Source organism: Equus quagga, chromosome 2 (assembly GCF_021613505.1).
Source record: "Equus quagga isolate Etosha38 chromosome 2, UCLA_HA_Equagga_1.0, whole genome shotgun sequence".
NCBI classification, from domain to species: Eukaryota; Metazoa; Chordata; class Mammalia; order Perissodactyla; family Equidae; genus Equus; species Equus quagga.
The window spans coordinates 50,415,217-50,430,453 of NC_060268.1; the positions used below are offsets into that span (position 1 = coordinate 50,415,217).

At 35.0% G+C, this 15,237-nt stretch overlaps 1 protein-coding gene across 1 annotated transcript in view; it reads right to left on the minus strand.

Moving 5' to 3' along the window:
- The window catches only part of DNAAF4 (dynein axonemal assembly factor 4), a 58,818-nt gene that overhangs the window by 16,217 nt on the left and 27,364 nt on the right, over window positions 1-15,237 (minus strand). Inside the window, exon 7 of the mRNA XM_046650377.1 lies at window positions 1,224-1,369. Within this exon, the coding sequence (XP_046506333.1) occupies window positions 1,224-1,369 (146 nt within the window). The remainder of the gene's footprint in view (window positions 1-1,223; window positions 1,370-15,237) is intronic.

Consider the following 15,237-nt stretch of genomic DNA (forward strand, 5'->3'; position numbering starts at 1 on the left):
GGGAGTTTACGTCAGTATTTTTTAAATTTTCTTGTTTATAATATATTTTTATTTTTCTACACTAAAAAATATATAAATGATTTTTATTTTTTATTTTTTTCTAAAGATTGGCACCTGAGCTAATACCTGTTGCCAATCTTTTTCTTTTTTTTCACTTTTTTCTTCTCCTCAAAGCCCACCAGTACATAGTTGTATATTCTAGTTGTGGGTCCTTCTGGTTGTGCTATGTGGGACGCTGCCTCAGCATGGCCTGATGAGCGGTGCCATGTCCACACCCAGGGTCTGAACCCAGCGAAACCCTGGGCCACTGAAGCCAAGCGTGTTAACTTAGCCACTTGGCCACAGTGCCAGCCCCTGATTTTTAAATAATTATAATTTTATAATTACAAAAATACTTTTATAAATAATATAGAAATAATGTCCTATTTAATAATAAGAAAAAAGTTAATATTGATAAATTGTCCTTACATCGTAAGGATCTTCAATTATTCCCACAAGTTTTCAATTGAGAGGAGTATCAGTTCACACCTTACAGTAAAACAATGCAGTTCTTAGTGCTTCTATAACTAAGGATACAATATTCAAAATCCCAGAGCTCAGGAATTTATAAATGAATGAAAGATATAAATTCTAAAACGTCACATTATAAATACCCGATATTAATAATTAATGACAATAATATATTAATAATAAATTTCCAAATCTCTTCTTACCACAACACACACTGATCCAAAGTTTACAAATCTATTATAGACAATAATATATTTGATAAAATAAATGGCATGTGCAACGGTTTATTTCCTGGAATAAGCAACAATACTGTATATTAAATCAGTGCTCTCTCAGCATTCTGGAGCCAAAAAAAATCCTGCAAAATGTATTTTTCTCAGGGCTGGTCCACTGGCTTAGTGGTTAAGTTTGAGTGTTTCGGTTTGGCAGCCTGGGGTTTGTGGGTTAGGATCCTGGGTGTGGACTTGCACACTGCTCATCAAGCCATGTTGTGGCAGGGTACCACATACAAGAAAGAGGAAGACTGGCAACAGATGTTAGCTCAGGGCCAATCTTTCTCACCAAAAAAATACATATACATATATTCCATGAAGTCATATCTCTACTGTAATGAATACTTAAGAAATTCAGACTCAGTACTAGTTTCAATAGATGAAACAAAAAAAAAAGTATTCTCCTTTGTGGTCATTGTAACTAACAGCAAGTACACCTACCTCCTCTTCTTCTGCTACTTGTGATTCCCGGAGAGCAGTGGGGAAGACTCGAGGAGTGAAGTTGATTTTAATACTGCCCACAGAACGAGGAGCAGGAATACTGTCTTCCTTTAACTTGTCAAAAAATATATTCTCTGAACTTCTCCCTTCAAAAACAATATTAGCAAGTAAGTTATTTACCTTTCATTTTCTAGTGAACAATCAAACTGATTTTTATTATTATTATTATTTTAATTTTTCCTTCTTCTCTCCAAAGCCCCCCAGTACATAGTTGTATATTCTAGTTGTGGGTCCTTCTAGTTGTGGCACGTGAGACACCGCCTCAGCATGGCTTGATGAGCGGTGCTATGTCCGTGCCCAGGATCCAAATTGGTGAAACCCTGGGCCACAGAGGCAGAGTGCGCAAACTTAACCACTTGCCCACGGGGCCGGCCCCTCAAACTGATTTTTAAAGTAATTACACATCAAAGTTACTTCTAAAATCCTATGCAAATAAACCAAAGATACTTTCTGCAAGAAGGCATGTAAAATCCATCACTGAAAGTATGGCAGCTAATCGTTTGTTCTTTAATCAATGACCCCAGCTACTTTTCTGGGATCTCCTTTGTTGAACCACACAGTGTCTAGTTTACATTTGCTCTAGGGGAGGGCACTCCAGGCAACTCTACATCAAGTCTAGAGGAGGGTATGGAGGCCAAGCCATCACTGCCAACACCACTTCTACTTCCTTAAGCTCCTATCAATACATTCCATAAGCTTCCTTGTGATGGTATAAAAGTTCCTCAGCCACCAGAGAGAGCTAACGAGAACAGGCAAAAAGTAGTAATGAAAAGCTATACATTTTTATAAAGGTAGTTGGATGTCATAATTGTTAAGCCAACGTAAGAGGAGAAACTAATCTATGTGTTAGAACATAAACTATATGAATAAAAGGAAAGAAAGGTACTAAATAGTGCAAAAGTACCAAAAATATGATACACAGATTTAAAAGGTAAATATTAAAATTGGTATTAAAAAAAGATTTTGCACAAATATGACAGAGTTAACATCCTTGATATAAAATGTACACATACAAATAAGGTAAGAAACAAAATTTTCAATTTAAAAAATTTGAAAATGGCCTGAATTGACATGTCAAAGGGAGGGAGGAGGGGAGTAGGGAGGAAAGAATAAGGTCTGGAACAAACAAGAAAGCAACACCAACAAAAATTTGAGCAAAAACTTTCTACAGATGCTTGTAGTTGAGACTGCTATCTCCCAATATCCCATTCACTCTCTGCTCTTCCTTTTAATAATAGAATTTGAGTTAGAAGATAGGCACATGACTATACTAGGCTAGAATCTACATAACCTAGCCTCCCTTAAGATTAGGTGTGGTTAATGTGCCAAATCTGAGACAACAGAACGTGAACAGAAGCAAAGTATACAACTTATAGATAGGTCATCATCTTACAGGTAAATCTCTTTGATGCGGACTTCCTCTTTTCCCCTCCCCACTGACTAAAAAACAATGCCAACTGCAGCACCCACCTTGGAACCAGAGATAGAAGCCAAATGATGTGATGACAGAGGTGGCCCCACCAGCCTGGATAGCCTTGTGGAACAAAGTCATCTATTAGGCCTAGATAGATCACTGCTACATAACAAGTGTTAATTACAGAGAACTAAATCTCCACCTTATTTGATCTGTAATTTTGGATCTCTTTATTATAACAGCTTGAACCTACCAAATATGATGTTCCAAGAATTTTATATCCATGTAAACTGCTGTTCACTTGTGAAGGCAAAAGACATTCCTAGATATGCAAGAACTAAGTTAATACACCACCTAGCCATCTTTTCTGAATAAACTGCACAAAGAAATGTTCCAGAACATAGAAAAACAAAACTAAGAATGCAGGAGTGGGAAACTCGAGGGTAAAAATGAAAAAAGACAGGTTTTCTAAAACAGTGGATAACACACTAAAAACTGTTGTGAGTAAGATTTTTAAATGTTAGTACAACAGAAGGTAAATAGAATAAAAAGTAAAAATGAAGTATATAACTTCAAATGATTATACTAATGATTATTAGTATACACAACAGGGAGGGAATATGCACTACTCTTCCATAATGAAAAATAAAAAAAATCATTTTGCTAAAGAAAAGTAAATAAACATTTATAAATGCTTATGAAAAATATTAAAGTGATCACTAGTTACATTAAAAATAGGATATCTAACTTTCAAACTCTTGCAGTAAAATAAGACAAATAGCAAAACACAAAAAGAAATTAGCTTTCTGCTTCTAGCAGCACAGGTTAGAGTTTTTACAAACTATAACAAATCATTTTACAAACAGATAAAATGCTAAGAACACATACAACGCCGGATGAAAAATAGTAAATAAACAAAAGATTCAAGTATATAATTCAGTTCTAAAGTAAGCAAAGAAAAAGGCCAAAGGCTGGAAATTTAAGGCTGATATAGGTACCAAGGTGGGGAGCTGGAAATCCCACTAGAACTTTGGAAGAGCTGCACCCTCAGTGAAAAGGACACTTATAGAACCTCTGTCCACTAGTCCAGGAAAGTGAAGCCTGTCTCTTTCTGGGGCTGTTGATAGGAGGAGAAAAATGTCTCTTGTGAGAAATCAATAGTTCAGATATCCCTTGGGAGCAATTCTTACTTCTGCAAACCAGAACATATGAGATTTCCTCATATGTACACACAAAAACATCCCTGCTGAAGGTAAGCACAGAAACAAAAAGTACAAGTCACATAAAGAAACAACACAGTGTAAAGAACAGTCAGCAGACACAAGAAACAGGAGGACTGGCCCCCTGAGAATCTGAAATAAAACGATCTGAAAGAAACTATAATAATTTTAAACATGCTTCCTAAGACAGACTAAAATCCATCATGAAAAACTAAGAAGCTAATGACAAAAGAACAAACAGGTGTGAAAAAAAAATAGAACTTCCAAAATGAAAAATAGTGTCACTGAAATTTAAAACCTTTAGGACAAGTTTAACAACACATTAAGCATAGTTGAAAAAAATTTGCAAACAGAAGATAGAACTGAGGGTATTACACAGAATGCAGCCAAGAAAGATAAAGAGAATAGAGGAAGGTAATATTTAAAGACAATAGCTGAGAACTTCCCAAAATTGATGGAAGACATAAGTTCTTTGAAGGAAAGTATACTCCAAGTTCTGGTATTATGAGACAAATAAATATAAAACTGCACTTAAACTAATAAAATCAAAGTGCACCAAAGTGAACAATGTTAAAGCAACCAGAGACAAAGGATGGATTACCTCATAAAGGATCCATAGTTGAATCAAGAGGAGAATTCTCAGCAGCAACATTAGAGAATAGAAGGCAACAGAAATCTATCTTCAAGTTATGGATGGAAAATAACTGTCAACCTTGAATTATACAGCCAGCTAAATCATCCTTCAATAACAAGTGTGAAATAAAAATAAGTGAATGTAACACTCACAGACGTTCATTAAAGAACTACTAAAGGATTTACTTAAAGGGATGGTAATTGGACCCAGAAAGAGAGACAAGAGGCAAGAAGCAAGAAGCAAAGATAAATTAAAAAATCAGTAAATATGGGCCAATCAAAATATCAGTAACTATGTACTGGGTAAAAAACCCACACTAACAATAATGACTAAATTTAGGAGTTTAAAAGTAAGAAGTCAATTGACCCCTCCCCAAAAACGTAGAATAAAATGTTTAGAGAATACCACAAAAAATGAGTATGACTGGAGTTCATGTATTAAATTTCCTTGTAATATTTACAAGTATGGTAGAGATTAACTTTATTTTATTTTTTTATACATATTTTTTCTTTTGAGGAAGATTAGCCTTCAGCTAACATCTGCCGCCAATCCTCCTCTTTTTGCGGAGGAAGACTGGCCCTGAGCTAACATCTGTGCCCATCTTCCTCTTCTTTATTTAGGATGCCTACTACAGCATGGCTTGCCAAGTAGTGCGTAAGTCCGGGATCCAAACCAGCAAACCCCGGGCTGCTGAAGCAGAACCTGCGAACTTAATCACTGCATCACAGGGCTGGCCCCTAGAGATTAACTTTAGGCTTTGTTTAGTATGCATGTTAAAAACATAATAATTGGAATTATATCTAAATATCAAAGTAGTTACAAAAAATTAATATTGATCATTCAAAGAACAAAAATAGAATGCACACCTTTCAAATTAATAGAAAGGAAAGGAGGTAATTAAGAAAACTTCTTTAATCCAAGGCAAAAAAGATAGAAAGAAGAACCAAAAAGAAAGTCTGGTAAATATAAATCACAAAGTAATACAGTAGAAAGAAATCCCAAGACATCAGGATATATTTTATGTAGAATAATAAATCTAAATGGCCTATAGTTTTTTGTTATTGTTGTTTTTTAAATTATTTTATTAGGATCATATCGGCTTACAACACTGTGTAAATTTCAGGTGCACATCACTGTATTTCAGTTTCTGTATAGACTGCACTGTGCTCACCACCAACAGTCCGGTTATAATCTGTCACCACACATATGTGCCCCTTTTGCCTTCTCCTCAACCCTTTTCTCCTCTGGTAACCACTAATCTATTCTCTTTATCTATGTGTTTGTTTATCTTCCACATATGAGTGAAATCATATGGTATTTGTCTTTCTCTGTCTGACTTATTTTGCTCAGCATAATACCCCCAAGGTCCATTGCCTTGTCACAAATGGCACAAGTTTGTCTTTTTTATGTCTGAGTAGTTCCTAAACAGCCCATAGTTTATTAAAAGAAAGCCTCAGGATAAACACAAATACGCACCAGCAAACTAGAAAAGACTTTTAAACACATCTGTAACATAATGACCCAGGAAATTTTAAATATGAGAATGATGGTCACTCCCATGTTATACATTTGGAAATGTAAAAAAAAATTCTTCCTAAGAATTCAAAGGCCAAAGAAAAAAATTATGATGGGTGACAAAAATGTGCAACTAAGTGACAATGAAAACAGAAGATTTCAAGGCTTGGTGAATGCATTAACACAGTACTTAAGAGAAAAAATTATAGTTTCATATGCATGTATTAAAAGATTCAAAAATTAATGAAAACCAGTTGGAAAAATAACAGGAAACTAACTCAAAGAAATCAGAAGAGGCAAAATAAAAATAAATACAGGAATTAATGGAATAGAAAACAAAGAAACAATAAAAAGGATCAATAAAACCCAAAACTCCTTTTTTGAACAGACTAATAAAATTTGCAAAATGCTGCAGTAGTTGGTCAAAGAAAAATAAAACAGTATTAGGAATAAAAAAGTATATAAATATAGACAGAGTAGAGATAAGGAAACAAGATAAATGTACGCCAATAAATTTGAAAAGACGACGTGAACAATTTCCTAGAAAACAAATGACCAAAATTGACTTGAAAAAATAGAAAACCTGAATGAAGAGGTAACTATTATAGCAACTAAACTGTACTTCCATAAATACTTCATACCTAGACAGTATTAGTGGCAGTTTTATTAAACCATCAAGCAACAGAAATTTCACATACAACTAAATTGTTTTGAAGAATAGAAAAAGAAAAAAGCTCCATAACTTAGGGGGTTGGTATAATTTGGTATTAAACCCGGACAAGGACAGTATGAAGAGGATAAAATGTAAGTGAATCTCAATATGAAAATAAATGTAAAAATCATTTATAAAATATCAGCAAATTGAATTTAGTTGTATAAAAAATCAACATGACCACTACTGGGTATTTATCCAAAGAAAAGAAAAACACTAATTCAAAAAGACATATGCACCCCTATGTTCACTGCAGCATTATCTACAATAGCCAAGGTACGGAAGCAACCTAAGTGTCCATCAGTAGACGAGTAGATAAAGAAAATGTGATATATATCTACAATGGAATACTACTCAGCCATAAAAAAGAATGAAATTCTCCCTATTTTTGAAAACATGAATGGATCTGGAGGGTATTATGCTAAGTGAAATAAGCTAGACAGAGAAAGAAGAATACTGTATGATTTCACTTATATGTAGAAACTAAAAAAAGACAAAACAAATGAACAAACAAAACAAAATAGAAACAGGGGCTGGCCCCGTGGCCGAGTGGTTAAGTTCGCGCGCTCCGCTGCAGGCGGCCCAGTGTTTCGTTGGTTCGAATCCTGGGCGCGGACATGCATCAAACCACGCTGAGGCAGCGTCCCACATGCCACAACTAGAAGGACCCACAACGAAGAATATACAACTATGTACCGGAGGGCTTTGGGGAGAAAAAGGAAAAAAATAAAATCTTTAAAAAAAAAAAACAAAAAAACAAAAAAAACAAAATAGAAACAGACTCACAGAGAGAGAGAATAAATTGATGGCCAGCAGAGGGGAGAGGGGTAGGGGGAAGAGTAAAATAGATGAAGGGGATAAGAGATACAAAATTCCAGTCATAAAATAAATAAGCCATGGGAATGTAATATACAGCATAGGGAATATAGTCAACAATATTGTAATAAATTTGTATGATAAAAGATGGTAACTAGTCTTACCAGAGTCATCATTTTGTAATGTAAATAAATGTCCAATCGCTAGGTTGCACACTTGAAACTAATACAATATTGTATGTCAACTATACTCCAATTAAAAAAAATAAAAATAAAAATCATCATGATCAAATAGCATTTATCATAGGAATGCAAGAATGGTTCTACATCAGAAAATTTATTAATGTAATTGACATATTTATTAAATAAATGAGGAAAAAGTTACAGCAAATACCCTTGATAGAATTCAAAACTAATTCATTATGAAGAATTGTTAAAATTAATCAGCAAACTCAACAGAAGTTCTCTATACACATAAACTAACTGCCTTTCTATAAATTTGCATAAAAAAACAAAATGTAACAAAAAAGTATGCCATTCCCAGTGTACCTGAGCAATAAACGTTATTTAGACTTTGCTTGTCTGAAAAGTCTTTATTCTTGCCTCACGCTTGATTAATAAACTGGGTATAGAATTCCACATTGAAAATCATTTTCACTCAGAATTTGTAAGGCACTGACCCATGTCTTCAGGACAGATGCTAACATTGGCAGTCCTTTGTGCATGATCTGTTTCTCCTCTCTGGAAGCTTTCGGGATCTTATTTTTGTCTCTAGTGTGCTGAAATTTCTGGTATTGTACTGATAATGTGCTTTTGGCATGAATCTTAACATATACTGTGCTGGACCTAATGGACTCTTTTAATTTGGAAATTCATTGATTTAAGTTTTGAAAATTGTTAAAAAATTTTTTAAAAATTATTTCTTACATGTAGAGTCTAAAACAAAAAACCAATCTCATAGATACAGAGAACAGACTGATGGTTGCCAGAGCATGGGGAGGGGGGCGGTGGACAAAATGGGTGACGGTGGTCAAAAGGTACAACTTCTAGCTATAAAATAAATAAGTCCTGGGAATGTAATGTACAGCTTGGTGACTATAGTTAATAATACCATATTATATACAGGCATACCTCATTTTGTTGCATTTTGCCTTATTGCGCTTTGTAGATATTTTGTTCTTTTACAAGACCCTCCACCAGAAAAAAGATTACAACTCGCTGAAGCCTCAGATGATGGTTAGCATTTTTTAGCAATAAAGTATTTTTAGTTAAGGTATGTGCATTGCTTTTTTAGACATAATGCTATTGCACACTTAATAGACTACAGTATAGTGTAAACATAACTTTTACACACACCAGGAAACCAAAAAATTCATATGACTTGCTTTATTGCGGTTGTCTGGAACCAAACTCGCAATATCTCCAAGATATGCCTGTATGTGAAAGTTGTTAAAAAGAGTTAATCTTAAAAGTTCTCATCACCAGTAAAAAAAAAAAAAAAAAAAAAAAGGTAACTATGTGTGGTGATGGATGTTAACTAGACTTACTGTGGTGATCATTTTGTAACATATACATACACCAAATTATTACACTGTACACATGAAACTAATATAACGTTATGTGTCAATTATGTCTCAATAAAAAAAAAGAAAAAGAATTTTTTAAAAATTATTTCCTTTCCTGTTTCTTTCTCCCCTCTTCCTAATACTCCTGTTATTTGAATGTTGGACATCCTGGATGGATACTCCAGTTGTTTTATCTTTTTATTTTATATCTGCCATCTTGTTCTACTTTCTGAAAACAAAAATTAACTATATCTGAACCATTTGATTAAATTCATAATTTTTATCATTTTTAATTTCCAAACTATTTTGTTCTCTTAATAGTCTTTGTTACAGCCTCTTGTTCTTGTTTAAGGATTAAAATATATTCTTTTCTCTCTGAGAACATTAACTATAGTTCTTTTTAAGTTTTCTCCTATTCCCTGCATTACTTGGTTGTTCCAAGTGACATTTTTCTGTTTGCTTCTTGGCCATCTGCTCATCTTAAAGATGAAGTATAAAAATTCTGACTGAAAGTTCTGTGCACATGAATCTGAAGTCTGTCGACTACCGGGCCATTACAGAAAGATTTATTCATCCCACACTAGTTAGCTTCCCTGTAGAGGAATTCTCCAATGTGCCTGCCAGAGGCACTGGACTTGCACATGCGCATGTCCACGAGCTAAGGGGAGAGGACAGGGCTGGAGGAATCAATATTTAGATTTTCACATTGCAGACTTTCTCTCAATCTCTGTATTTTCAGAGCAGAATCTCACTCAGTCCTCAACTACATAGAAAGTAAACCTCCAATCTTCTGTTACGGTAGGGGAGGAAATCTGCCTGTCAAATTCTGCTTACATACTTTCAACCAATCCTAGTTTTTCTAGACCTACTTTTGCCCTGCCTTTAGGGGTACCTGGTTCTTCCAAGTTGAAAAGGGACAAATCCTCACACCCTGAAGCCTCACTCTCCCTCTACAATGTTTTTAGTAACTTAGCAAGTCAAAACTAGTTCAATAGAAGAATAGGCTGATACCAGTAACTGAGCCCAAGAGGCTTCCCCTTTTAAACAAAGCTCTTTCTAACAAGAGGAAGCCCTCATAGTCATATAATTAAATAGACATTCATTGATTCCCCTTTCCTGGTTCCCTGTAAATATATACCACAGAGCAAGGGCGGGGACCCCGGGACAGAGCCTTCTTTGGGGATGGATTCACTATGCCCAGCCCTAAGCATAACTCTGTGGAATAATGAGAACTCGAGGAAATGATGCGCATTTTGATGCTTCTCTGCCTAAAAGCACTCCCAATAAACTTAATTTTTATTCAATTTTATTGAGAAATAATTTATATACCATAAACCGTACTCATTGTAAAGTGTACTAATTCAATGAGTTCTGACAGATGTACTATCCATGAAATCAGAATCAAGACAGAAAATTTCTATCACCTCTAAGATTCCCTATGGCCCCTTGAAGTTCATCCCTCCCCTTTACACCTGGTTCCAGGCAACCACTGATGTGCTCTCAGTCATTATAAACTAGTTAGCATTTTCTAGAATTTCATGCATTATGGACTGTTTTGGTGTCTGGGTTTTTTCATTCAGCATAGTAATTTTGTGACTCATTCATGTTGTGTGTATCAGTAGTTCTCTCCTTTTTTATTGCAGTAATATTCCATTTTAGGAATGTATGAGAATTTGTTTGTCCACTCACCTGTTGATGGGCATTATATCCAGTTATTCACAACTGTGAATAAAGCTGCTATAAACATTTGAATACAAATTTTAAGGTGGACACATTCCTCTTGTGTAAATACCTAAGAGTAGAATGGCTGAGTTATATGATACGTGTATACTTAACTTTTAAGGAAACTGCCAAACACTCTTCCACAGTGCTTGTATCACTTTACATTCCTACCATCAGTATACAAGAATTCCAGTTGCAGAACATTCTCAACAACCTTTGTGTTGATGGACTCCTTAATTTTTAACATTAGTCATTTTAGTGGATGCATACTGTGTACTCTATCTCACTGCAGTTTTAATTTGCATTTCCCTTCAGTCGAATGATGTTGAACATCATTTTATGTGCATATTGCCCATTCATATGTCTTCTTTTGTGAAAAGTCCAATCAAATCTTTTGTCTGTTTACTGGGTTCCTTGTCTTCTTATATACAGTTGGCCTTCTGTATCTGTGGGTTTAGCAGTTGCAGATTCAACCAACCACAGATCAAAAGGCCTACAATGGTTGGGACTGTACTGACCATGTACAGACTCTTTTTTTCTTGTCATTATCCCCTAAACAATACAGCATAACAACTACTTACATAGTATTTACATTGTATTAGGTATTAGAAATAAACCAGAGATGATTTAAAATATACAGGAGGATGTGTGTAGGTTATATGCAAATACTATACCATTTTATGTAAAGGACTTGTGCATCCACAGATTTTGGTATCCACAGGGGGTCCTGGAACCAATACCCTGCAGATACTGAGGGACTACTGTACGTATTACATACACAGTGAGGCAAGAATCACCTTCATTTGTTTCCATAAAGCTATCTAGTTGTTCCAGACTTGCCCTTCCCCATTGAATTGCATTGTTATCCTTGACAAAAATCATTGGACCATACATGTGTGAATCTGTTTCTGGTCTCTGTACTCAGTTCTTCTGAACTTTACACTCACCCTTTTGCCAATTCCACCCTCTCTTGATTACTGTAGCTTGATGGTAAGTCTTCAAATGAGGTGGTATAAGTCCTGCATCTTTGTCCTTATTTTTAAAAATTTCTTTGGCTATTCTAGGTCATTTGCATTCTCTTATAAATTTTAGAATCAACTTATCAATTTCTACAAAAAGCTTATTGGTACTTCTATTGAAAATGCACTAAATCTATAGATCAATTTAAGAAGAACTGACATCTTAACAACACTGAGTTTTGCAGTTCATGAACATGTTATATCTCTCCATTTGTTTAGGCCTTTTTTTTTTTAGGAAGATTAGCCCTGAGCTAACACCTGCTGCCAATCCTCCTCTTTTTGCTGAGGAAGACTGGCCCCGAGCTAACATCCATGCCCATCCTCCTCTACTTTATATGTGGGACGCCTACTACACCATGGCTCGCCAAGCGGTGCCATGTCCGCACCCAGGATCCGAACCGGTGAACCCCGGGCCACTGAAGCAGAAGATGCACACAACCGCTGTGCCACCAGGCTGGCCCCCAGGCCTTTTTAAATCTCTCTCAGTAATTGTGCTACAGTTTTCAGTGATGAGATCTTGCACTTCTTTTGTTAAATTTATTCCTAAATATTTTTAGTACTATTATAAATGGATTCAAATTTAATTTTCCAATTGTTTGCTATTGGTAAATAAAATTATAAGTGACTTTTGCAATCTTACACCCTGAGACTTTGCTAAATCCACTTATTAGCTCTAGTAGTTATTCTGCAGATTCCTTAGGAATTTATACAGACAATCACATCCTTTAAAAATAGAGAGTTTAACTTCTTCCTGTCTAATCTTTATGCCTTTTATTTCTTCTTCTTGTCTTAATGCAATGGTTAGGACTTCCAGTATAATGTTGAATAGAAGTAGTGAAAGTGGACATGAATGCCTTACTCTTGGATCTAAGGGGCAAAGCATTCATTAATTCACCAGTAAATATGATGTTTGCCATAGGTGTTTTTTTGGTTTTTGTTTTATAGAAAACGTTTCTTTCTATTCCTAATTTGCTAATTTTTATCATAAATGGGTGCTGCATTGTGTCAAATGCCTTTCTGCAATATTGAAATGACCATATGCTTTTTCCTTTATTGTCTTAATATGGTTAATTACATTGAATGATTTTCAAATGCTAAACCAACCTTGCAATCCACTACATTTCCATCAGTTACAAATTCTCTAGACTGCGTCAACAGAAAACATGACTACAGTGGCTTAACAAAACATGGGTTTATTTTTCTCACTTAAGAAGCTTCAAGGAAGGTAGTTCAGCACGGATTTATCAGCTTTCCAATGTCATTAATGTCCCAAGCTCCTTCTTCTTCCCTGTTCTATCATTCCTAGTATATGGCTTACCTCTTCATGATCTCAAGACAGCTAATGCACTTCCTGGCACAGATCTTTACCTAACGTAGGGAAAGGAAAGGAGGAGCAAGCAGAAAAGAGTGGGGACACCTATCTTAGAGACGTAACACGTTTCTATAAATCCTTAGCAGATTTCTTCCTGCGTTTCATCAGCCAGAACCCTGTCACTTGGCTACATCTAGCTATAAGAGAGTCTTAGTGAGTTTTTTCTTTTTTTTTAATAATTTAAAATTACTTTGTTTATAAAAATGACTCAATGTACTTTGATCCTTATTTTTTTCATTTCATAATAAAAAATTTCAAAGATATACAAAATTAAAAGGAATAGAGTAATTAACCATCATGCATTCATGACCTGACTTCAATCATCAACTCATGGCCAATATCATTTCATCTTTACCTTTATCCACTTTCACATACCATATTATTTTGAAGCAAATCTCAGACATTACATTTTTTCATCCATAAATATTTCAGTAGGCATCTCTACAAGATGAGGACTTTTTAAACTTAACTACAATACCATTATGACACCCAAAGAAAAAAGTGTAATTATTCCTTAATTTCTTCAAATATCCAACCAATACTCAAATTTCCAAGAGGCATTTTTTTTTTTAGCTGGACACATTTCTTCTGTCCCCCACCCCTGAATTCATGATTCTGCTGGTAAAAAAAGAAGGAGAGAGGGGCCAGCCTGGCGGCATAGTGGTTAAGGTTGCACCCTCCACTTCAGCAGCCTGGGGTTCATAGGTTCGGATTCCAGGAGTGGACCTAACACCACTCATCAAGCCATGCTATGGCAGCATCCCACATAAAAAACAGAGGAAGATCGGCACAGATGTTAGCTTGGCGACAATCTTCCTCAGGCAAAAAGAGGAAGATTGGCAACAGATGTTAGCTCAGGGTCAATCTTCCTCAAAAAAAAAAAAAAAAAGAAAGGGAGAGTATATAAAGAGTAGGCAATCTGCAGCACCTGCCACATCAGTCGTGTTCTGTATACAAAAGTGGCTTGTCTAAAGAATGTGTCTGGGACAAATAAGACAACATTCTTTCTATTGTTAAAAATGTTACCAAATGAGCATTTTTAGTTAATAATGACACTAAAATAGTAGTATTAGAATAAATGTTTTGTAGGAACAAACAAGTTTTCCTCTTCAACAGGTCTAACTTTACTGACCAATGAAAGATATGTGAATTCTTTAAAGCAGTTATTTATAAATCTCAGCTTATTGAAGACATTTGTGTCTACAACATTTTTAAGTTCCTTGAGGGCACTGTCCACAACTTAAGTCATATTTATATATTCCATAACTCCTAGTACAGAGTAGACACTGAGTAAACAAATATTTGTTAAATGGATGGACAAGATGAAAGAAAGGAACCAAACTTATAAGGCATCTGTAATGACGCTAATGAAATAAGGAAAAAAGGGCTTCTGAGGTAAAAATACAAAAACCATAATTTACACATTTTTTTCCCGCCACCATGTTTTATTTCCCTTATATCCGTGGATGAATTATTTTTGTTTTAACATCTTCAGGATACTTCCTATCTACAAAAGGGTAGGGGTTCCAACAATATTTGAAAACATCTAATTTGTTTAGCAGTATTTGAAATTTAGAAGGAAATATTTTCACATACTCTAGTTGGTATCAATATTTTATGGAAATGGCATTAAAGAAGGAGGTAGTATGGCAGTTAACTTGTATGTCAATATTAAACCACAATAAAATATATAATTTAATAATGACTACTTAATATTCACTCTAAATGACTTTTCAACAAGCCAGACCTCATTATTGAAGTAGTAAACACATATAGCCTAGTGGAAAGAACATAGGTTTCAGATGCAGGCAGATCTGGGATCAAATCCCACAGGTTTACTTTTTGGGTAGTTCTTTATCATTTCTGAACACGTATTTCCTCTAAAATAAGACTAGCAGCACTTATCCCAAAGTGGTGGTGTAAGGACTGAGTGATAGAACCAATAAAATCGCCTGGCATTGCCCCA